The following is a 26,010-nucleotide window of genomic DNA, read 5'->3' as shown; positions in this document are numbered from 1 at the left end:
TGTAAAAAATATATTTTTTTAATCGGCCAAATCAGTGTCCAAAAATACCGATTTCCAATTGTTGTGAAAACTTGAAATTGGCCCTAATTAATCAGCCATTCCGATTAATCGGTCGACCTCTAGTAGGAACCCAGATGCATCACCTATGAGATTAGTGTACAGTCTATGGCATAGCCCGGTCAACTAGATGCATGAAATCCCCATCATCAATCCATGGTTGCCCACCCAGAGGAGCCTCAGCAGGCTCCGCTCGCAGTCCTGGCTGACTGCTACTTAGCATGCTAGCATCCTATTTAGATAAGAGTGCCTATTAAGTTAAGACAAATATAATATAATAATACAGTATTATATAGAATATATGCCATTTAGAAGATGCTTTTATCCAAAAGGAATTACTGTCATGGTAAAGTGGGTTTGCCAAGCTACGTGGCCATGGGGATATTAAACAGAATTAAACGGAAATATGAACAGACACCCAATTCGTCCTTCACAAAGATTCCGTCCGACCTCAACTATGACTTTTCAACCCCCTTAGTGGCTGGCGTGTGACCTTTGAGGCTGGGCTGGGATCAGTCCTGAGCACTAGAAGCATCCGTTTCTCCATCCTCTCCTCTCCTCATGGGATCAGTCCTGAACACTAGAAGCATCCGTTTCTCCATCCTCTCCTCTCCTCATGGGATCAGTCCTGAGCACTAGAAGCATCCATTTCTCCATCCTCTCCTCTCCTCATGGGATCAGTCCTGAGCACTAGAAGCATCCATTTCTCCATCCTCTCCTCTCCTCATGGGATCAGTCCTGAGCACTTAACAGTGCTCTTTAGTGCAGGGCACTACTTTTGACCAGGGCCCATATGGGATAGGGTGGCCCCAGGCTTAGTGTCTCCATCCATCCTCTCCTCCATGGGAATAAGGTCACTTCCTTTCTCTGCATTGATCAATGGCAGCTGTGTTTGTCTAAAGAAAACAGCCCACCTACTGTACGGTCTATGATTCCCTATTGGCTATAGCATATTGTTAATCCTCTTCACTCTGGCAGCCAATTGGCTTGGGAACCAGTCCAGAAATCCTCTCATTGGTTGCCATTTTTCACTCACATCCATTAAGTTAAGATACAGTAGTGCAAACACGCCCTCTTTCATGTAACCATCAATACAGGATTTGATATTACCCTGCAAGTTGTTGCACACAACAGTTGTACTTATTAAAGTATAACTTGTCTTTATGTAAAAACTATTTTCATGCCAACAGCAATTGATTCAGGCATATAACAATAAAATCATAGATATTGGTCTTAGCTCATTTCAAATTATATACTGTATGATGTCCTCCCTCCCTCCCCCCTCCCTCCCCGAGGCCTTCCTATTGGCTGTCGAATGAGTTTAACCTGGTCTCCATCTTCCAGCTCTTCCCAGAGGACAACTTATCCTCAGTGGTCCTCCCAGCCACCGTGGCCACCACCTTCTCCTCATTCTCCGTCCGGCTGCCGTCACACACCAGGTAGATGGCGTTGTCCGTGATGTTGTTCCTGGCTCTGGAAGCGTGGCATGCGTTGGATCTACCACACAGCTGCTTCACCTCCTGCTTAAAGGTCTTGCTGAAGATATAGTAGATCAGGGGGTTGTAAAGAGTGGAGGACTTAGCAAACAGGCAGGGCAGCATGGTCACCTCTGGCCGGATGAACTCACTGCCCCTGACGACAGACACCAGGCTCACCAAACCGTATGGAGCCCATGATAAGATGAAGCCCAGGCTGATCAGGACTGCTATCTGTAAGACAGAAGAAACACTGTGAAAATGGGCAGGCAGAGAAAATTATCTGAAACAGAGGGCAGAAAGCAAACCAGCTAAATATACTTTGAAGACCATGCAGTTGAAACATTGTTGTTGAATCCATATCTTCAGTTAAAATCTGATTTGGACACTGTCCCTGAAACAGGATCTTGAACGGTGGGATTTACTTTCTCTTTCTTTGGGCATAAGAAATAACACTGTTAAAATGAATGTATTACCTATGTTTTTATACTTATTTCAATGTATTCCTATCTTTCTTACAAAATCGTTTTTATTATCTCCATAGATAAACTGATATCTGCTTTTATCTGGAACAAGAAAAACCCTTGGATACGTAAGAGCGTATTGCAGAGATCTCACCCCCAGGGTGGTCTAGCACTTTCAAACTTTTTCAATATTATTACTGTTACATGCCCGAAATGGTTGACCTTGGAGATGTCATCCTGTGGACCCACCTCCTTAGCTGCCTTACTCGGTTCTAAACTAGCTGAGACAGTTCATTTCCAAATACATTAAGAACCCTATTGTGAAGCATTCTCTAAAAAACTGGAAATAGTTCAGGCGATCGTTTGGTCTCAGGGAATGTTCAACTTCTGCCCCGTTCTTTAAGAACCATACATTCTCTCCATCATTATTAGACCTGGCATTTCATATCTGGCCTGGAAAAGGGATCTCCTCACTGAACGTTGTACGAGATCTTCAGTTTCTTGGCAATTTCTCGCATGGAATATGCTTAATTTCTTAGAACAAGAATAGACTGACGAGTTTCAGAAGAAAGGTCTTTGTTTCTGGCCATTTTGAGCCTGTAATCGAACCCACAAAGGCTGATGCTCCAGATACTCAACTAGTCTAAAGAAGGCCAGTTTTCAGCTGTGATAACATAATTGCAAAAGGGTTTTCTAATGATCAATTAGCCTTTTAAAATTATAAACTTGGATTAGCTAACACAACGTTCCATTGGAACACAGGAGTGATGGTTGCTGATAATGGGCCTCTGTACGCCTATGTAGATATTCCATACAAAATCTGCCGTTTCCATCTACAATGGTCATTTACAACATTAATTTGATGTTATTTTAATGGACAAAACATGTGCTTTTCTTTCAAAAACAAGGACATTTCTAAGTGACAGCAAACATTTGAACGGTAGTGTATATATCTAAGACATGCTGTAATTCAATTTAAAATAGTTCTTCGGCTGCATTGGTCAAAGACAAAATGATCCAAGATTAGACCAGAAATAGATCCCACTTGTGACCGATGTAAGCAGACTCCTGCTACTTTATTGCACTCGTTTTGGACATTGACAATTTCTTTGACGTTTTCTAAGATACTGGAGAGACCTATAAAACCTTCTGGCTTTATTGCATTATTCAGAGTGCCACCACAGGAGGCCCCTCTAAACAGTTCTATGGTGTGGCACCACAGGAGGCCTCTCTAAACAGTGCTATGGAGTGGCACCACAGGAGGCCCCTCAACAGTTCTATGGAGTGGCACCACAGGAGGCCCCTCTAAACAGTGCTATGGAGTGGCACCACAGGAGGCCCCTCTAAACAGTTCTATGGAGTGGCACCACAGGAGGCCCCTCTAAACAGTTCTATGGAGTGGCACCACAGGAGGCCCCTCTAAACAGTTCTATGGAGTGGCACCACAGGAGGCCCCTCTAAACAGTGCTATGGAGTGGCACCACAGGAGGCCCCTCTAAACAGTGCTATTATGGAGTGGCACCACAGGAGGCCCCTCTAAACAGTGCTATGGAGTGGCACCACAGGAGGCCCCTCTAAACAGTGCTATGGAGTGGCACCACAGGAGGCCCCTCTAAACAGTGCTATGGAGTGGCACCACAGGAGGCCCCTCTAAACAGTGCTATGGAGTGGCACCACAGGAGGCCCCTCTAAACAGTGCTATGGAGTGGCACCACAGGAGGCCCCTCTAAACAGTGCTATGGAGTGGCACCACAGGAGGCCCCTCTAAACAGTGCTATGGAGTGGCACCATGGAGGCCCTCTAAACAGTTCTATGGAGTGGCACGACAGGAGGCCCCACTAAACAGTTCTATGGAGTGGCACCACAGGAGGCCCCTCTAAACAGTTCTATGGAGTGGCACCACAGGAGGCCCCTCTAAACAGTTCTATGGAGTGGCACCACAGGAGGCCCCTCTACACAGTTCTACGGAGTGGCACGACAGGAGGCCCCTCTACACAGTTCTACGGAGTGGCACGACAGGAGGACCCTCTACACAGTTCTATGGCAACATGCTGGCATGTACTACCCTTCTAGCTAGATGTCTTCTACTAACAAAGTGGAAGGATCGGTTTCTTCCTACTTTTAACCATTGGATAAAGGAAGTTATGCAACATCTCAAGCTAGAGAAAATACGCTACTCCATTAGGGGATCTGCAATTACATTTTATAATATCTGGCAACCTTTCCTATCCTTTGTAGAAGACATGGACCCAGCTAATTTCACAACTCCACAAACCAACCCAAATTAGAATTTGTATAACTATTTTTAACTTTTTGTTTTATAATATACTTTAATTTATTTTATACTATTTGATTATTTGACTCATTCTATATCATGCCTGCTTTAAGTCTGGTATTGGGGTGGGGCTCTGTTGGAGCATGGGGGGGTTGGTTTGATTTGGTAGGGGAATCCGTGTGCATTTTGCACTCTACCTGTTATGTCTGTATTATCTGTATAATCATTAAAAAAAGCCAAATAAAAAAACCTTTGAAAAAAGTCTACAAATGTATAAAATAACAAATTATTTAGAGGCTGTTTGTTCCTCTCCTTTTGGAAGAAAATATCACACATTTCTCCATGTCTGAGCAGTGGAGCTGGAGGCAGAATCATTTATACAATACGCTTATTCAAAAGGAAGTTTGTTCTGAAGTGTTTTTACATGTATGTAACCCCTTTTTGGCACGATGTCTCCCTATATAAATATCTCTCTATATACAGTACCAGTCAAAAGTTTGGACACACCTACTCTTTCAAGGGTTTTTCTTCATTTTTAGCTGGTTAAGAGAATGCCAAGAGTGTGCAAAGCTGTCATTAAGGCAAAGAGTGGCTACTTTGAATAATCTGAAATATAAAATATATTTTGAATTGTTTAACACTTTTTTGGTTACTACATGATTCCATGTGTTATTTCATAGTTTTGATGTCTTAACTATTATTCTACAATGTAGTAAAAAATAAAGAAAAACCCTTGAATGAGTAGGTGTGTCCAAACTTTGACCAGTACTGTATATACTTTCTTTTAAAAAAGAAGAAGATTTATACAACAATAGACAATATAATGATAATATTACATCAGATTTTAAATGTCCCCGTAGTCCTACAGTATCTGACATCTTAAGAGTCGGAATATCTTAATGTTCACATTAATGGTTTGCCTTTAGCCACTGTTTCAGGTTTTCCTTGAAGCTAGCAAAGGTACTACACTCTCTCACACTGGTTGTGAGAGAGTGTAGAGTGTTCCACGCAGAGTGTTCCATAATCCAGATGCTCTGACTGAAAAAGCAGTCTGGCCAAATTTGGTGTACCTAAACTGAGCATTCCCCTCTGGTTGAAGCTCTTGTGGTTTTCCTCTGGGATTGAGTCTGTTCTTAGCTCTATCCTTTTTCTTTTCATCCTGAAAAACTGCCCAGTGTGTCAAGCATACCCATAGCATATACCAGCCATATACCATACCCATACCAGCCACCACCATTCTTGAAAATAAGGAGGCAGTTACTTAGTGATGTGTTATGTTGGATTTGCCCAAAACATAAGGCTTTGCATTTAGGTCAAAAAGTGTATTCTATTGCTGTTATCTTTTTTCAGTATTACTTTAGTGCCTTATTGCATGCGTATGCATGTTTTGGATTATTTCTGTTGTTAATTCATCCTCAGTTTTCTCCAGAAGTTGGAACCGGTTCAGGGAACAGAAACAAAACTGGGAACGAAAGTGATCTATACTGTTCCGGAACAGAACTGTTATTTTAAAAGCACGTGAACCGGTTAATAACGTTCTTTTACGTTTCCTGGCATTTTTTGTCAGTCGCACAAAAAACGCAACAAGGCGCCTGTGCAAAGCCTTCATTCTTTTTCCAGTGGCTGCCTGCCAACCAGCTGAAAAATACTGACGTTACAAGCGTGAAATTACAAAGAATAGATTCACTTTTACAATGCTAGTTAAGGATACTATAGTTATTATGTTTCAAATTAGATTTATTAACTACAAAAAGGTATGACGTGTTTTTATTTAAATAGAACAGAGCCAGCTTTAACAGGTCAACATTTAAATGAGTGTGCGTTTGACAATTGCGCCGGCTTAACCCCAGCCTAAAATAGAGCCCATAGTGAAAGATGCAGTTTCATTCATTCAACTCATGAAAAAAGTTATAATTATATACACTGAACAAAAATATAAATGCAACATGTAAAGTGTTGGTCCCATGTTTCATGAGCTGAAATAAAAGATGTATTTCTCTCAAATGTTTACGTTCCTGTTAGTGAGCATTTTTTTCTTTGCCAAGATAATCCATCTATCGGACAGGTGTGGCATATCAATAATCTGATTAAATAGCATGATCATACACAGGTGCACCTTATACTGGGACAATAAAAGGCCACTTTAAAATGTGTAGTTTTGTCACATTCACAATGCCACAGATGTCTCAAGTTTTGAGGGAGCGTGCAATTGGCATGCTGACTGCAGGAATGTCCACCAGAGCTGTTGCCAGTGAATTGAATGTTCATTTCTATACCATAAGCTGCCTCCAACGTCGTTTTAGAGAATTTGGCAGTATGTCCAACCGGCCTCACAACCGCAGTGTGGGCAAGCGGTTTGCTGATGCCAATGTTGTGAACAGAGTGCCCATGGTGGCGGTGGGGTTACCTTATGGGCAGGCAGGCATAAGTTAAGGACAACGAACAGAATTGCATTTTCTCAATGGCAATTTGAATGCACAGAGATACCGTGATGAGATGCTGAGGCCCATTGTCGTGCCATTCATCCGCCGCCATCACCTCATGTTTCAGCATAATAATGCACGGACCCATGTTGCAAGGATCTGTAGACAATTCCTGGAAGCTGAAAATGTCCCAGTTCTTCCATGGCCTGCATACTCACCAGACATGTCACCCATGTTGCTCTGGATTGACGTGTACGACATCGTGTTCCAGTTCCTGCCAATATCCAGCAACTTCGCACAGCCATTGAAGGGGAGTGGAATAACATTCCACAGGCCACAATCAACAGCCTGATCAACTCTATGCGAAGGAAATGAGTCCCACTGCATGAGGCAAATGGTGGCCATACCAGATACTGACTAGTTTTCTGATCCACGCCCCTACCTTTAAAAAAAAAAGATATCGGTGACCAACAGACACATATCTGCATTCCCAGTCATCTGAAATCCATAGATTAGAGAATCATTTATTTATTTAAATTGACTGATTTCCTGATATGAACTGTAACTGTTGCATGTTGCGTTTATATTTTGGTCAGTATATATAACGTAATAAGTTAAAAGTATGTGTAAATAGGCCTGTATAATGTCCATATTCTAGTCCTTTAAAAAACCTATTTAAATTAAGATGGTGTGACAAAAACAACTCTATAGGAAATCAACTCCAAGTCAGCAAGTCACTCACTATGAGAAGGCGGCGGTGCATCTTGATGATGTTTGGGATATTTTTGCTGTTGTCGAGGGACTTGTAGGTAATGTACAGCTTCAAGGCAATGCCAAAGTAGCAACAGAGGATGATGAAGGAGGGCCCCAGCAAGTTGAAGGAGAAGACTGAGATGACGAAGGAGAAGCCTTGTTCCTTCATCTCTCCCCAGGCCAGGGTACAGGAAAGGCCGAAGGGCTCTGGACCGTACCGGCCCCAGCCCAGGAGAGGGAAGCAGGCCCACAGCAGGGCATAGAGCCACGTCCACAAACACAGGAGCTTCACGTTCCTCCGGCTGATCTTCTCCTCTAGGGAAACACACACAGACAGTGGGTCACTAAGAGGTTTAGGGGGAGAGCAGTACTTCCTGTGTGGCTCAGCTGGTAAGAACACTAGCAACAGAAAGGCCATGAGCTCATGTCCTGGAGGGCTCACATATGCACACCAAACATGTAAGCACTCACTGTACTGTAAGTTGCTCTGGATAAAAGTGTCTGCTAAGTGGTATATATTACACTTCTGACCTCAAGGTCCGGATTTTAGACATTTTCCCTGATCTCTGTAGTGTGAGAGTGATAGTATAATTTGAGCAGCTTTATATAGTTTATCTGTTGCTATATCTGGGTTGTACTCTTCAAAAACAAGAGGTATATTTCAGGTTTAAATGCTTGGTGGGCATTGAGAAATCAGTTGGGGCCCCTAACCACACACCACTTTTGTAAATGCTTCCTTGTTTGTGTGTTTTTATTCCAAACATTCACAATTACTTTCCAAAATGTTCCTATGATGACAAGTGGTGGTACTCACTCACTCACTCACTCACTCACTCACTCACTCACTCACTCACTCACTCACTCACTCACTCACTCACTCACTCACTCACCACTCACTCACTCACTCACCACAGCCTATACACAAACTGACTCAAACATACACAAATTCCAATGGTCCTAACATCATTCCCTGTGGTACTCCTAAATCCACATGCTCTATATACTCACTGGGAGACTGGAGGCTGAGGGAGACGACGAAACGCACCACAGCCATCACGGTCATGGTCATTATGCTGGCCGTGCCAAAGAAGAAGCCTACCAGGCCGTAGTAGATGCATGTGGTGTCTCCTCCCAGCCAGTGGTGGTTCCAGGCCGAGGCCACAGCCAGAGGGTACATGGCGACAGCAGCTCCCAGGTCTGTCACTGCCAGGTTGACACTCAGCAGCTCCGGGGGCTTCATGTGAGATGAGTGCTTAAATGCCATGATGAGCACCAGCAGGTTCCCCACAATGGACAATATAGCTAGAGATAGGGGAGAGAGACAAAGAGGGAAAGGGAAGAGAGCGAGAGAAAACGGGAAGGAAGAATAAAGAGAAATATGATGAGAGAGAGAAACAGAAAGAGAGATAGCGATAGAGAAAATTGGAAAAGAGAAAAGACCTTGCCTTAACCCTCCATTTCCCAACACCCAGGCCAGACCCAACAATCCCACCAGTCTAACATTGGTTATTTTCTTGTCTGGGTAAACACTAAATTATTAGGCATTCAAAAAGCACATGAATCCCTCCGGAGAGAGATTGATTTGGTCAACATGGTCTCCACGTACATTCAATGCCCAGACCTGTGTAATGGTTTAGTGAAAGAGATTACATAAAGTTAACACAAGATAGAGCAATAGCATGAACCATAGAGAGTTAGCCGTTTAATTTTCAGACATCCCAGAGGGTTAACTGAAGATCAGAACTAGATTCCTCAAGCTGTCATGGCGATTGGACCATTGAAAAGAAACCTCTGTTTACCAACAGGAAAACATCAAGGTTGTATAAACTGTGAATCTTTTCTCAATGGGTCTTTTGTTGTGCCAATGAATGGCGAGCACATTCAGTTTTGTTTGATTGGGAGTATTTGAGGTCATCAGTAATAGACAAGAAAACAGGTCTGATAGGATCTGACAAGGATCCCATTTTGAGCCTAATATAATTTCCAGATAAAATAAATATGAAGAGTATATGCCTCTGGCAGAGGTTCGTCATCTGAGTAAATTAATGTGGGCCAAAAAAATATCACGTTACCTTGAACTCCAAATACACAGAAGTTAGATAAGATAAAGTAAGATCGACTTCAGACTTCAGCAGGATATTGATAACTCAGTAAAACATTGTAAATTGGTTTTATTTCAATGCACATTGAATTAAATAAAAAAAGCTATTGGAAAAACAAATCCCGTTTTCTGTGGTATACCCCACACAACTGCAGGTCAAATGGAAGAAAAGAGACATCCCACTAAAATCAGCAAAAGAAGACACCTGATTCCTGGACAAGGACAACGGTGGAAATGGCAATGAATGAACTGTATAGACTACAGGACAGCCTCTCAACAGACAATGTACGACAGATGGGGCACTGGAATACTTAGGCTACTGAAACACTCTTTTTGAAAATACAATCATAGCACCACTCAGGAGATCTGTCTAAATGAATAACACTTTAATGACTATTGGCTATGCAGCTTAAATGACAACCAATTCATTGGTAGGCTATAGCCATGATGTATTTGTTCAAGCCAACTGACATGTGAACAGGACAACGTGATGATTGCTATGATCTGGACAATTATTTGCGAATGCTCCCCAGCCGATAGGCTCCAAAGGCCTGGGTGTCTTCGCCCAAGACATTAGTGACCATTGACCCGCTGTTTGTGTTAGAGATGTGAGAAAACAACAATCCTAGCCTCATGTCATCACAAAGAGGAACTATAAAAACATAAGTGAACAGTTTTTTTTACATGATCTTTATTTTAGTGACCTTGCTCGTATTTCAGCTATCCCTGAACCTGATTTAGCTTTGAACCTTTTTGCAGATGTCTTCCACACTATTGTGGATAATCACGCTCCCTTCCAAAAATTAAGGGTTAAAGCTAGATCGAATGCCTGGTACACTCTGGAATTATCAGAAGTCATTCATAAAAGAGATGATGCTTGGGTCAAGAACAAGAACAGAGGCTTAGGCCTGGACTGGCAAGCTTTTAAGCAACTGAGGAATCATTGTGTAAAACTAATCAGAAAGGCCAAATCTGATTATTATGTAACCGCTCTTTGGATTGCAATGGGAACATGGCTAAATTCTGGACTACTGTCAAATCCCTTAAGGGTTCTACTTACTCCTTTGGGCCACAACAAAATATTTTGACACTGGTCTCATTACAAAAAAAGAAATGTCATCATTGATGCATTTAATCACCATTTTACTTCAGCGTGCTATCTCTTTGAAAAAACTTCTAAGCCTATTCACAATGATATTGTGCTGGAAGCTGATAGGGGAAACTTGCTGAATGATCAGAGAAATTATAGTCAAAGCTTTTCTTTTAGGCTATTTACAGAAAAATATGTCCTGGATGCTTTGCTAGCAATAGACAACAAGAAATCCACAGGGGCCGACCAATTGGATCCTGGTCTGTTTAAGTGTGCAGCACGTTATCAGGAAATATTCCAAAAGTATGGAAATCAGCTTTTGTGCTTCCTTGTCTAGCTAAGATTCTTGAATCCTTGGTAAATGTACAATTTAGCTTGTTTTATGTAAACCAATCATGGCTTAGGCCTGGGCATAGCATTATTACAGAAACCATTATAGTTGTTTCAGGATCTGTCAAAAGCTTTTGATACTGTTGATCAGGATACTTTATTGAATAAGTTGTCCTCGATAGGCCTGAGCTCTGACATCTGTTCATTGTTTCATGATTATCTTAATGACAGAACTCTGGCCATCAAGATTGATGGAGTTAAGTCTGAATTTCTCCAAGTAGATAAAGGTGTACCACAGGGGTGGATTCTGGGACCTGCTCTCTTCACTAATTAAAAAAACACCATTGGTCAATCAAGTTAATCTATACGCGGATGATACATATGCTATTGCGCCATCTGTTGATCTGGCTGTGTCAAATCTACAGTTAGATTTTATAGCTACTGTATGCTGGAATCCCTTGCTGATTTGCTTAATATGGCCAATATGAAATACATGTTGTTTTTAAACTCTCGTAAGAATGTTGCTGATTAATTACATGTTCATTCATTAGACAGTTCTCCAATTGTACGTGTTCCCGCATATAAATACTTAGGCATTTGGATTGATATGAATTTGACCTTTAAAAAACATATAGATGAGCTGGTTAATATGAAGCTAAGATGTAAAGTAGGCTTTTTCTACTGAAACAGATCATGCCTTTCCCTAAACAATAGGAGGCAGATTATTCAGTCAATCTTTTTATCTGTTCTTGATTATGGTGATATTATTTATCAAAGTGCTACTACTCTTAAACCTTTGGATGCCATTTAACGTAGTGATCTTTGTTTTGTTACAGGTGACAGTTTTGATACTCATCACTGCATCCTGTATCAAAAGGTTGGCTGGACTTTGCTATAAATCTCGACATTACTCCATTTTTGCTTACAAGGCCCTACTACTTCATAAACCTCCGTCTTATCTAACTTTGCTGTTGAAGTATCGACACCTGAGTTGCCTAACCCTTTCACAGGATTGGTTATTAACTCTTGAAGTTCCTAGGGTCTCCACCAAGCTAAGTAAATCTGCTTGTAGGTTTAATTCATCGCATTGTTGGTACAAAATTCTAAATACATTTCATCTTGATGTTCTGGTGCCTTTTGGGCAATTTAAAGTATTGATTGAGGACTTATTTGTGGAGGAATCTAACAGTTTTTCTGGGTGATTTGTGATGTTTTATTTGTGCTTCCCATAACTTTTTTATTTAATGTGTATATACTGTATATGTTGTATTAAGGGCACATTTGAAATATAGACCTAAGTCTCAATATGTCTTTCCTGTTAAAATATATATATACATACAGTTGAAGTCGGAAGTTTACATACACCTTAGCCAACTACATTTAAACTCAGTTTTTCACAATTCTTGACATTTAATCCTAGTAAAAATTCCCTGTCTTAGGTCAGTTTGGATCACCACTGTATTTGAAGAATGTGAAATGTCAGAATAATAGTAGAGAGAATGATTTATTTCAGCTTTTATTTCTTTCATCACATTCCCAGTGGGTCAGAAGTTTACATACACTCAATTAGTATTTGGTAGCATTGCCCTCAAATTGTTTAACTTGGGTCAAATGTTCCGGGAAGCCTTCCACAAGCTTCCCACAATACGTTGGGTGAATTTTGTCCCATTCCTCCTGACAGAGCTGATATAACTGAGTCAGGTTTGTAGGCCTCTTTGCTCGCACACGCTTTTTCAGTTCTGCCCACAAATTTTCTATAGGATTGAGGTCAGGGCTTTGTGATGGCCACTCCAATACCTTGACTTTGTTGTCCTTAGGCCATTTTGCTACAACTTTGGAAGTATGCTTGGGGTCCATTGTTCATTTGGAAGACCCATTTGCGACCAAGCTTTAACTTCCTGACTGATGTCTTGAGATGTTGCTTCAATATATCCACATAATTTTACTGCCTCATGATGCCATTATGAAGTGCAACAGTCCCTCCTGCAGCAAAGCACCCCTGCAACATGATGCTGCCACCCCTCGAGCTTCACGGTTGGGATGGTGTTTTTCTGCTTGCAAGCCTCCCCCTTTTTCCTCCAAAGATAATGATGGCCAAACAGTGTTCAGACCAGAGGACATTTCTCCAAAAAGTACGATCTTTGTCCCCATGTGCAGTTGCAAACCGTAGTCTGGCCATTTTATGCGGTTTTGGAGCAGTTGCTTCTTCCTTGTCGATATAAGACTCATTTTACTGTGGATATAGATACTTTTGTACCTGTTTCCTCCAGCATCTTCACAAGGTCCTTTGCTGTTGTTCTGAGATTGGTTTGCACTTTTCGCACCAAAGTGCGTTCATCTCCAGGAGACAGAACGCGTCTCCTTCCTGAGCGGTATGACAGTTGCATGGTCCCATGGTGTTTATACTTGCATACTATTGTTTGTACAGATTAACGTGGTACCTTCAGGCCTTTCGAAATTGCTTCCAAGGATGAACCAGACTTGTGGAGGTCGACATTTTTTTCTTAAGACTTGGTTGATTTCTTTAGATTTTCCCATGATGTCAAGCAAAGAGGCACTGAGTTTGAAAGTAGGCCTTGAAATACATCCACAGGTACACCTCCAGTTAACTCAAATGATGTCAATTAGCCTATCAGAAGCTTCTAAAGCCATGACATCACTTTCTGAAATTGTCCAAGCTGTTTAAAGGCACAGTCAACTTAGTGTATGTAAACTTCTGACCCACTGGAATTGTGATACAGTGAAATAATCTGTCTGTAAACAATTGTTGAAAAATTACTTGTGTCGTGCACAAAGTAGATGTCCTAACCGACTATAGTTTGTTAAGTAGACATTTGCGGAGTGGTTGAAAAACAAGTTTAAATGACTCCAACCTAAGTGAATGTAAACTTCTGACTTCAACTTTACCTACACTTACGCTATGGTCAAAAGATGCAGGCCTCCTTTTTGTCCCCAAAATTTCTAAGCAAACAGCTGGAGGCAGAGCTTTCTCCTATATAGCTCAATTTTTATGGAATGATCTGCTTATCCATGTGGGAGACGCAGACTCAGTCTCGGCCTTTAAGTCTTTACTGAAGACTCATCTCTTCAGTAGGTCCTATGATTGAGTCCCCCCCCCCCCAACCTTATCTCAGGGAAGTAAGTTGGTCTGTTGATATCCATCTAGTGGTGTGGGGGGCTGTGCTTTGGCAAAGTGGGTGGGGTCATATCCTGCTTGGTTGGCCCTGTCTGGGAATATCGTCGGACAGGGCCACGGTGTCCTCCGACCCACCCGTCTCTGCCAAAGCACAGCCCCCACACCATAGTCTCCAGTATCTATGCTGCAATAGTCTATGTACTGGGGGGCTGGGTCAGTCTGTTATATCTGGTGTAAGTCTTATCTGGTGTCCCGTGTGAATTTAAATATGCTCCCTCTAATTCTCTCTCCCTCCCCTCCCAGATGACCGGAGCCCTAGGATCATCCCTCAGGACTACCTGCCCTGATGACTCCTGGCTGTCCCCAGTCCACCTGGTCGTCCTGCTGGTCCAGTTTCAACTGTTCTGCCTGCGGCTAGGGAATCCTGACCTGTTCATCAGACGTGCTACCTTGTCCAGGACCTGCTCTCTCTCTCTCTCTCTCACTCTCTCACTCCTGAGGTACTGACCTGTTGCACCCTCTCCAACCACTGTGATTATTATTTGACCATTCTGGTCATCTATGATCATTTGAACATCTTGAACAACAATCTGGCCTTAAATGGCCATGTACTCTTCTAATCCTTACCCGGCACAGCCAGAAGAGGACCGGACACCCCTCAGAGCCTGGTTCCTTCTAGGTTTCTTCCTAGGTTCCTGCCTGTTTGGGGTTTTAAGCTGGGATTCAGTATAGCATTTTGTGACATCTGCTGATGTAAAAAGGGCTTTATAAATACATTTGTCTGATTGATTGAGAGGATCTGCAGAGATGAATGGTAGAAACTCCCCAAATATAGGTGTGCCAAGCTTGTAGCGTCATACCCAAGAAGTCTCGAGGATGCTTCAACAAAGTACTTAATATTTATGTTATTTCAGTTCTTTATTTTTTATACATTTGCAAACATTTCTAAAAACCTGTTTTTGCTTTGTCCTAATGGGGTATTGTGTGTAGATTGATGAGGGAAGGGAAAAAAAATCAATTTTAGAATAAGGCTGTAATGTAACAAAACATGGAAAAAGTCAAGGGGTCTGAATACTTTCCGAAAGCATCGTATGTCAGTGGCAGTCAGGGGCATTTGTGTTTCATGAGCATGGCCTTATTTCTATTACAGCATATTGAATGAGTGTCATTCATATTCCATTCACCCAGTTCAATATAAGATTTGTCTGCAACATGTTTTGGCTACGACATGATGCTCAAATTTCCCTATACCCATCATAAGGTTGCTACATAATAGCCTACGAATGAAAGTTTACAACGTAGTTGTAACGGCATTCATTAGAAGAAGGTGAAGACCAAGGTGCAGCGTGGTACGTTTTCATATTATTTATTCTGACTGAACACTGAATACAAAATAACAAAAGAATAGTCGAAACAGTTCTGACAGGTGCAACAAACACTAAACAGAAAATAACCACCCACAACTAACAGTGGGAAAACAGGCTACCTAAGTATGGTTCTCAATCAGAGACAACGAAAGACAGCTGTCCCTGATTGAGAACCATACCTGGCCAAAACATAGAAATACACAACCTAGACATACAAACATAGAATGCCCACCCACATCACACCCTGACCAAACAAAAAATAGAAACATACAAAGCAATCTACGGTCAGGGCGTGACAGTAGTTGCACACAGGTTGAGAGAGAAATTTGAGATGACAGACAGTGACACATTCAATACCGCCCTGCACACTCTTGCCTGCATCTAGCTGATCTAGGGTGTAATCATAAGTTCAACAGTTGCAAATGAGAGTTTCAATTGGACACATTCAGGTACTGTATGTTAATCGTGTTTCATTCTGTTTGCTTCCATTTAAGAAAAGTTTTTCAACAGAATCGGCAGAATGAATACACCCCTGATCACACAGTTCACTTTTATAGCAGCCACGTTGTATTCCTTCTTGCATCTATGCGCTCTCCACCTCTTACCTTTTCCCTTTGCTTGTTGACTTCAATGTACAACACATCAGCTATATGTGAACAGGTGAAAACACCTTTCCAAGCCAAACCATATCATAACCGCTACACACAGCCTATATCGTTGTTACCATATGAGCTAAAGTAACATCCCAGTCAACATAGCTAATAGAACTAACACGTTAGTAAACCCGCTACAATCATGCAGTACACTGTACAGTCAGTAAGCAGTTTAGCTGTTACACCGGTGGGCCCCAGCGGCAATAAATGAGTAAAACCAAACACTTATCTTGACTTGGAAGAGTTCCAGTGTTGTGTGGGATAGTCATAGCCAGCTAGCTAACATAGCATCCCTTTGTTTGAGCCGGGTGTTTGAGTAGGCTAAACTAGCTAGCTGCATGTGCTAGCTAAGTAAATGAACATCACGTGCCATCTCTCTGTCCTCTAGGTCACCAGGCTGCTCATTATTGTGCACACCTGTCACCATCGTTACGCACACCTGCGCATGGTCAGACTCACCTGGACTCTATCACTTCCCTGATTACCTTCCCTATATACAGTTGAAGTCGGAAGTTTACATACACTTAGGTTGGAGTCCTTAAAACTCATTTTTCAACCACCACCATTAATTTCTTGTTAACAAACTATAGTTTTGGAAAGTCGGTTAGGATATCTACTTTGTGCATGACACAGATAATTTTTCCAACAAATGTTTACAGACAGATTATTTCATTTATAATTCACTGTATCACAATTCCAGTGGGTCAGAAGTTCACATACACTAAGTTGACTGTGCCTTTTGCTTGGAAAATTCCAGAAAATTATGGCATGGCTTTAGAAGTTTCTGATAGGCTAATTAACATAATTTGAGTCTATTGAAGGTGTACCTGTGAATGTATTTCAAGGCCTACCTTAAAACTCAGTGCCTCTTTGCTTGACATCATGGGAAAATCAAAAGAAATCAGCCAAGACCTCAGAAAAAAAATTGTAGACCTCCACAAGTCTGGTTCATCCTTGGGAGCAATTTCCAAACACCTGAAGGTGCCACGTTCATCTGTACAAACAATAGCACGTCAATATACCACTCAGGAAGGAGACGCGTTCTGTCTCCTAGAGATGAACATATTTGGTGCAAAAAGTGCAAATAAATCCCAGAACAACAGCAAAGGAACATTGTGAAGATGCTGGAGGAAACAGGTCCAAAAGTATCTATATCCACAGTAAAACGAGTCCTATATCGACATAACCTGAAAGGCCGCCTAGCAAGGAAGAAGCCACTGCTCCAAAACCGCCATAAAAAAGCCAGACTACGGTTTGCAACTGTACATGGGGGCGAAGATCGTATTGAAGCAACATCTCAAGACATCAGTCAGGAAGTTAAATCTTGGTCGCAAATGGGTCTTCCAAATGGACAATGACCCCAAGCATACTTCCAAAGTTGTGGCAAAATGGCTTAAGGACAACAAAGTCAAGGTATTGGGGTGGCCATCACAAAGCCCTGACCTCAAACCTATAGACAATTTGTGGGCAGAACTGAAAACCGTGTGGGTGCGAGCAAGGAGGCCTACAAACCTGACTCAGTTACACCAGCTCTGTTGGAGGAATGGGCCAAAATTCACCCAACTTATTGTGGGAAGCTTGTGGAAGGCTACCTGAAACGTTTGTCTGTTCATACAAGAGTCTCCATTATTAGATTTGTATCTCATTATTGTATAAAATGAATGAGTAAAGATGAAACTATTTGTGAAAATATGTAATGTGATTTTAAACTGTTTAATGAAAGAGAATCCAATTCCCTTTGAAGTTAACTAAATCATTGGTCCGCCCCGTGAGCACAGACATTGATCTGGCATCATGGAACAGCCTTTTCTGCTGTTCCGAATAAAACCCCCACCTAGAGAAATGATCTGCAAACCATGCATACCTTGATTACCGAGAGGGCTAAGGTTTGAGTAGAGACCATGCATTCCTCGGTTGTTGAATTCCTAACCAAACCACGTGGAACATTGGCTGTACTGGTGGAAATGGTTAAACTCTGAGACTATCGATACCGACAGAATAAGAGCAAATCTTTGATACTAATTACTAGTCTGCAGCTAGAATTTATGTTGACTATATGCGAAGACCGACAACCGCCGAAACATCTATTCCATAAGAACATTTCTGAATGGGACTCTGAAGTATCCATTCTAACCAAGAAAAGACTCCAGGGACGCAAAGAGAAGTTCAGATGAACTTTCCAACAGAAAGACGGACGACTCCAACAGAGATCATGACGACACACTTAGCGTAAATATATATATTGATTGCAATTATTCCCAAATGAGTGAGAGTTCATGTGCAAAGGATTAGCATTTCAATTATTATAATTATCAACTGTGTAGTGTCTCTTGTCTTTCCCGGCCTTCTCAGTCCACACCCACTTCCCTTATCATTTCCTTGTAACCATATATATTGTTGTTTGTTTATGCATTTCTGTGATTACTTAGTTAGTTAGTAAATAAATGATTAAGACAATTGATGTATGGATGATTCATAGTGAAGGCTGGGTTCGTGCAGATAACTAACAAATTACGACGTTTGGAATGAGACTAAAGTGAGGTAAAGAATGATTCATTAATTAGAAGACTAACTGATCAGATATTAAAATATCTGAGAAGTTATTTAGGAAAATTATAACTTTGTAATCTGAAGATTTTCTTTGGTGCCCCGACTTCCACATTATTTAAATGTACATGATTCTTTTAATCACATAATAATAATTACAGAGAATTGATTTGATAAAATAAGTCTTCACTTTAATGATGCCAAAGACACGACACTATCTTTGAGTCAACAACTCATGTTATGAGTGCTAGCTGTAGCTTATGCTTTCAGTACTAGATTAATTCTCTGATTCTTTGATTGGGTCGACAACATGTCAGTTCGTGGTACAAGAACTCTGATAGGTTGGAGGACATCCTCCGGATGTTGTCATAATTACTTCTATGGAAGGGGGTGAGAACCGTGAGCCTCCTAGGTTTTTGTATTGAAGTCAACATACCCAGAGGAGGACAGAAGCTAGCTGTCCTCTGGCTACACCATGGTGCTACCTTACAGAGTGCTGCTGAGGCTACTGTAGACCTTCATTGCAAAAGAGTATGTTTTAATCAACTATATATTTTGTATATTTTTATCAAAAAATGACTTTTTTTTATGTTTCACTATTTTTATTTTTACAAAATTCATTGAGGAGGATGATCCTCCCCTTTTTCCTCTGAGGAGCCTCCACTAATGTACAGTACTAGTCAAAAGTTTGTATACTCCTACTCATTCAAGGTTTTTTTTACTAAATATTTGTACCATTTTCTACATTGTAGAATAATAGTGAAGACATCAAAACTATGAAATAACACACATTGAATCATGCAGTAACCAAAAAAGTGTTAAACAAGTAGCCACCCTTTGCCTTGATGACAGCTTTGCACATGTTTGGCATTCCCTCAACCAGCTTCATGAGGTAGTCACCTGGAATGCATTTCCTGTCCTTCTTAATGCGTTTGAGCCAATCAGTTGTGTTGTGACAAGGTAGCGGTGGTATACAAAAGATAGTCCTATTTGGTAAAAGACCGAGTCCATATTATGGCAAGACCAGCTCAAATGAGCAAAGAGAAACGACAGTCCATCATCACTTTAAGACATGAAGGTCAGTCAATGCGGAACATTTCAAGAACTTTGACCGTTTCTTCATGTGCAGTCGCAAAAACCATCACGCTCTATGATGAAACTGGCTCTCATGAGGATCTCCACAGTAAAGTGAGACCAATAATTACATTTGCTGTAGAGGATAAGTTCATTAGATTTACCAGCCTCAGAAACTGCAGCCCAAATAAATGCTTCACAGAGTTCAAGTAACAGACACATCTCAACATCAACTGTTCAAAGAAGACGTGAATCAGGCCTTCATGGTCAAATTTCTGCAAAGAAACCACTACTGAAGGACACCAATAATAAAAAGTGACTGGGTTGTGCCAAGAAAACACAAGCAATGGACATTAGACTGGTGGAAATCTGTCTAATGAGTCCAAATTTGAGATTTTTGGTTCCAACCGCCTTGTCTTTGTGAGGCGCAGACTAGGTAAACGGATGATCTCTCTACATGTGTAGTTCCAACCATGAAGCATGTAGAAGGCGGTGTTATGGTGTGGGGGTGCTTTGCTGGTGACACTGTCAGTGATTTATTTAGTATTCAAGGCACACTTAACCAGCATGGCTACCACAACAATCTGCAACAATAGGCCAGTCAATCTGGTTTGCGCTTAGTGGGATTATCATTTGTTTTTCAACAGGACAACGACCCAACACACCTCCAGTCTGGGTAAGGGCTATTTTACCAAGAAGGAGAGTGATGGAGTGCTGCATCAGATGACCTGGCCTCCACAATCACCCGACCTCAACCCAATTGATATGGTTTGGGATGAGATGGACCGCAGAGGGAAGGAAAAGCAGCCAACAACTGCTCAGCATATGTGAGAACTCCTTCAAGAATTTTGTTAAAGCATTCCAGGTGAAGCTGGTTGAGAGAATGCCAAGAGTGTGCAAAGCTGTCATCAAAGGGTGGCTACTTTGAAGGATCTCAAATATAAAATGGTTACTGCATGATTCCATATGTGTTATATAATTTTTTGATGTCTTCACTGTTATTCTACAATGTAGAAAATAGTAAAAATAAAGAAAAACCCTTGAATCGGTAGATGTGTCCAAACTTTTCACTAGTACTGTATGTGCTATTATTTCATTGTGGCTAGGAATTTATATCCATCCTCCATGATTTTGTCTGTTGGGAAATGTTAATATTGGTCTAATTGCTGCAAAAATTTGTATAGCCATCAATTGGAAACACCTGATATTTACAATCAATAACAAACTGGAGGACTGAACTATCTAGTTACATCCCACTAGGTTTCTATATACTATGAAGTCAAACAAAAACCAGAGTTATATGACAGAGTTTGGAGGCCATATGTGGACAATTTCGGGGAGTGTGGTGCTTAAGTGGAAGTGACGGCTACTTGTGCCGCGCATGTGTGCCGGTCGGGGCTCGGGGGTTTCCAAATTTCTGACTGGTTGTGGTTGGTTGATTTCTTTAGATTTTCCCATGATGTCAAGCAAAGAGGCACTGAGTTTGAAAGTAGGCCTTGAAATACATCCACAGGTACACCTCCAGTTAACTTAAATTATGTCAATTAGCCTATCAGAAGCTTCTAAAGCCATGACATCACTTTCTGAAATTGTCCAAGCTGTTTAAAGGCACAGTCAACTTAGTGGATGTAAACTTCTGACCCACTGGAATTGTGATACAGTGAAATAATCTGTCTGTAAACAATTGTTGAAAAATTACTTGTGTCATGCACAAAGTAGATGTCCTAACCGACTATAGTTTGTTAAGTAGACATTTGCGGAGTGGTTGAAAAACAAGTTTAAATGACTCCAACCTAAGTGAATGTAAACTTCTGACTTCAACTTTACCTACACTTACGCTATGGTCAAAAGATGTAGGCCTCCTTTTTGTCCTCAAAATTTCTAAGCAAACAGCTGGAGGCAGAGCTTTCTCCTATATAGCTCAATTTTTATGGAATGATCTGCTTATCCATGTGGGAGACGCAGACTCAGTCTCGGCCTTTAAGTCTTTACTGAAGACTCATCTCTTCAGTAGGTCCTATGATTGAGTGTAGTCTGGCCTAGAGTTGCGATGGTGAATGGCAAGACACTGGAGCGACTAACTGCCTTGCTGTCTCTGCCTGACCGGCTCCCCTCTCTCCACTGGGATTCTCTGCCTCTGACCCTGGCTTACTAGTACTCTTCATGGTTGTGCACATGTCGCGTTTGTGTTTTTGTGTGTGATTGTGGGAAAGTGCGGGCATGTATTTGTGTGTGATTGTGGGAAAGTGCGGGCATGTATTTGTGTGTGATTGTGGGAAAGTGCGGGCATGTATTTGTGTGTGATTGTGGGAAAGTGCGGGCATGTATTTGTGTGTGATTGTGGGAAAGTGCGGGCATGTATTTGTGTGTGATTGTGGGAAAGTGCGGGCATGTATTTGTGTGTGATTGTGGGAAAGTGCGGGCATGTATTTGTGTGTGATTGTGGGAAAGTGCGGGCATGTATTTGTGTGTGATTGTGGGAAAGTGCGGGCATGTATTTGTGTGTGATTGTGGGAAAGTGCGGGCATGTATTTGTGTGTGATTGTGGGAAAGTGCGGGCATGTATTTGTGTGTGATTGTGGGAAAGTGCGGGCATGTATTTGTGTGTGATTGTGGGAAAGTGCGGGCATGTTTTTGTGTGTGATTGTGGGAAAGTGCGGGCATGTATTTGTGTGATTGTGGGAAAGTGCGGGCATGTATTTGTGTGATTGGGGAAAGTGCATGGGCATGTATTTGTGTGTGATTGTGGGAAAGTGCGGGCATGTATTTGTGTGTGATTGTGGGAAAGTGCGGGCATGTATTTGTGTGTGATTGTGGGAAAGTGCGGGCATGTATTTGTGTGTGATTGTGGGAAAGTGCGGGCATGTATTTGTGTGTGATTGTGGGAAAGTGCGGGCATGTATTTGTGTGTGATTGTGGGAAAGTGCGGGCATGTATTTGTGTGTGATTGTGGGAAAGTGCGGGCATGTATTTGTGTGTGATTGTGGGAAAGTGCGGGCATGTATTTGTGTGTGATTGTGGGAAAGTGCGGGCATGTATTTGTGTGTGATTGTGGGAAAGTGCGGGCATGTATTTGTGTGTGATTGTGGGAAAGTGCGGGCATGTATTTGTGTGTGATTGTGGGAAAGTGCGGGCATGTATTTGTGTGTGATTGTGGGAAAGTGCGGGCATGTATTTGTGTGTGATTGTGGGAAAGTGCGGGCATGTATTTGTGTGGGAAAGTGATTGTGGGAAAGTGCGGGCATGTATTTGTGTGTGATTGTGGGAAAGTGCGGGCATGTATTTGTGTGTGATTGTGGGAAAGTGCGGGCATGTATTTGTGTGTGATTGTGGGAAAGTGCGGGCATGTATTTGTGTGTGATTGTGGGAAAGTGCGGGCATGTATTTGTGTGTGATTGTGGGAAAGTGCGGGCATGTATTTGGGCATGTATTTGTGTGTGATTGTGGGAAAGTGCGGGCATGTATTTGTGTGTGATTGTGGGAAAGTGCGGGCATGTATTTGTGTGTGATTGTGGGAAAGTGCGGGCATGTATTTGTGTGTGATTGTGGGAAAGTGCGGGCATGTATTTGTGTGTGATTGTGGGAAAGTGCGGGCATGTATTTGTGTGTGATTGTGGGAAAGTGCGGGCATGTATTTGTGTGTGATTGTGGGAAAGTGCGGGCATGTATTTGTGTGTGATTGTGGGAAAGTGCGGGCATGTATTTGTGTGTGATTGTGGGAAAGTGCGGGCATGTATTTGTGTGTGATTGTGGGAAAGTGCGGGCATGTATTTGTGTGTGATTGTGGGAAAGTGCGGGCATGTATTTGTGTGTGATTGTGGGAAAGTGCGGGCATGTATTTGTGTGTGATTGTGGGAAAGTGCGGGCATGTATTTGTGTGTGATTGTGGGAAAGTGCGGGCATGTATTTGTGTGTGATTGTGGGAAAGTGCGGGCATGTATTTGTGTGTGATTGTGGGAAAGTGCGGGCATGTATTTGTGTGTGTGGGATTGTATTTGTGGAAAGTGCGGGCATGTATTTGTGTGTGATTGTGGGAAAGTGCGGGCATGTATTTGTGTGTGATTGTGGGAAAGTGCGGGCATGTATTTGTGTGTGATTGTGGGAAAGTGCGGGCATGTATTTGTGTGTGATTGTGGGAAAGTGCGGGCATGTATTTGTGTGTGATTGTGGGAAAGTGCGGGCATGTATTTGTGTGTGATTGTGGGAAAGTGCGGGCATGTATTTGTGTGTGATTGTGGGAAAGTGCGGGCATGTATTTGTGTGTGATTGTGGGAAAGTGCGGGCATGTATTTGTGTGTGATTGTGGGAAAGTGCGGGCATGTATTTGTGTGTGATTGTGGGAAAGTGCGGGCATGTATTTGTGTGTGATTGTGGGAAAGTGTGATTTGTGTGGAAAAGTGCGGGCATGTATTTGTGTGTGATTGTGGGAAAGTGCGGGCATGTATTTGTGTGTGATTGTGGGAAAGTGCGGGCATGTATTTGTGTGTGATTGTGGGAAAGTGCGGGCATGTATTTGTGTGTGATTGTGGGAAAGTGCGGGCATGTATTTGTGTGTGATTGTGGGAAAGTGCGGGCATGTATTTGTGTGTGATTGTGGGAAAGTGCGGGCATGTATTTGTGTGTGATTGTGGGAAAGTGCGGGCATGTATTTGTGTGTGATTGTGGGAAAGTGCGGGCATGTATTTGTGTGTGATTGTGGGAAAGTGCGGGCATGTATTTGTGTGTGATTGTGGGAAAGTGCGGGCATGTATTTGTGTGTGATTGTGGGAAAGTGCGGGCATGTATTTGTGTGTGATTGTGGGAAAGTGCGGGCATGTATTTGTGTGTGATTGTGGGAAAGTGCGGGCATGTATTTGTGTGTGATTGTGGGAAAGTGCGGGCATGTATTTGTGTGTGATTGTGGGAAAGTGCGGGCATGTATTTGTGTGTGATTGTGGGAAAGTGCGGGCATGTATTTGTGTGTGATTGTGGGAAAGTGCGGGCATGTATTTGTGTGTGATTGTGGGAAAGTGCGGGCATGTATTTGTGTGTGATTGTGGGAAAGTGCGGGCATGTATTTGTGTGTGATTGTGGGAAAGTGCGGGCATGTATTTGTGTGTGATTGTGGGAAAGTGCGGGCATGTATTTGTGTGTGATTGTGGGAAAGTGCGGGCATGTATTTGTGTGTGATTGTGGGAAAGTGCGGGCATGTATTTGTGTGTGTGATTGTGGGAAAGTGCGGGCATGTATTTGTGTGTGATTGTGGGAAAGTGCGGGCATGTATTTGTGTGTGATTGTGGGAAAGTGCGGGCATGTATTTGTGTGTGATTGTGGGAAAGTGCGGGCATGTATTTGTGTGTGATTGTGGGAAAGTGCGGGCATGTATTTGTGTGTGATTGTGGGAAAGTGCGGGCATGTATTTGTGTGTGATTGTGGGAAAGTGCGGGCATGTATTTGTGTGTGATTGTGGGAAAGTGCGGGCATGTATTTGTGTGTGATTGTGGGAAAGTGCGGGCATGTATTTGTGTGTGATTGTGGGAAAGTGCGGGCATGTATTTGTGTGTGATTGTGGGAAAGTGCGGGCATGTATTTGTGTGTGATTGTGGGAAAGTGCGGGCATGTATTTGTGTGTGATTGTGGGAAAGTGCGGGCATGTATTTGTGTGTGATTGTGGGAAAGTGCGGGCATGTATTTGTGTGTGATTGTGGGAAAGTGCGGGCATGTATTTGTGTGTGATTGTGGGAAAGTGCGGGCATGTATTTGTGTGTGATTGTGGGAAAGTGCGGGCATGTATTTGTGTGTGATTGTGGGAAAGTGCGGGCATGTATTTGTGTGTGATTGTGGGAAAGTGCGGGCATGTATTTGTGTGTGATTGTGGGAAAGTGGGCATGTAAGTGTGATTGCATGTATTTGTGTGTGATTGTGGGAAAGTGCGGGCATGTATTTGTGTGTGATTGTGGGAAAGTGCGGGCATGTATTTGTGTGTGATTGTGGGAAAGTGCGGGCATGTATTTGTGTGTGATTGTGGGAAAGTGCGGGCATGTATTTGTGTGTGATTGTGGGAAAGTGCGGGCATGTATTTGTGTGTGATTGTGGGAAAGTGCGGGCATGTATTTGTGTGTGATTGTGGGAAAGTGCGGGCATGTATTTGTGTGTGATTGTGGGAAAGTGCGGGCATGTATTTGTGTGTGATTGTGGGAAAGTGCGGGCATGTATTTGTGTGTGATTGTGGGAAAGTGGGGGCATGTATTTGTGTGTGATTGTGGGAAAGTGCGGGCATGTATTT

The 26,010-nt window shown here is 42.2% G+C and overlaps 1 protein-coding gene across 1 annotated transcript in view; it reads right to left on the bottom strand.

Annotated features, from left to right (window-relative positions):
* Positions 1 to 1,358: 1,358 nt before the first annotated feature.
* opn8b (opsin 8, group member b) overlaps positions 1,359 to 26,010 on the bottom strand; it is a 35,215-nt gene continuing 10,563 nt past the window's right edge. The window contains exons 2-4 of the mRNA XM_024377610.1: positions 8,456 to 8,749; positions 7,437 to 7,762; positions 1,359 to 1,766 (exon numbers count right to left, since the gene is read on the bottom strand). Coding sequence (XP_024233378.1) covers positions 1,359 to 1,766; positions 7,437 to 7,762; positions 8,456 to 8,749 — 1,028 coding nt within the window. The remainder of the gene's footprint in view (positions 1,767 to 7,436; positions 7,763 to 8,455; positions 8,750 to 26,010) is intronic.

This window comes from Oncorhynchus tshawytscha, linkage group LG18, assembly GCF_018296145.1.
Source record: "Oncorhynchus tshawytscha isolate Ot180627B linkage group LG18, Otsh_v2.0, whole genome shotgun sequence".
In the NCBI taxonomy this organism is placed as follows: domain Eukaryota; kingdom Metazoa; phylum Chordata; class Actinopteri; order Salmoniformes; family Salmonidae; genus Oncorhynchus; species Oncorhynchus tshawytscha.
This window is presented reverse-complemented; position numbering and strand designations above follow the sequence as displayed.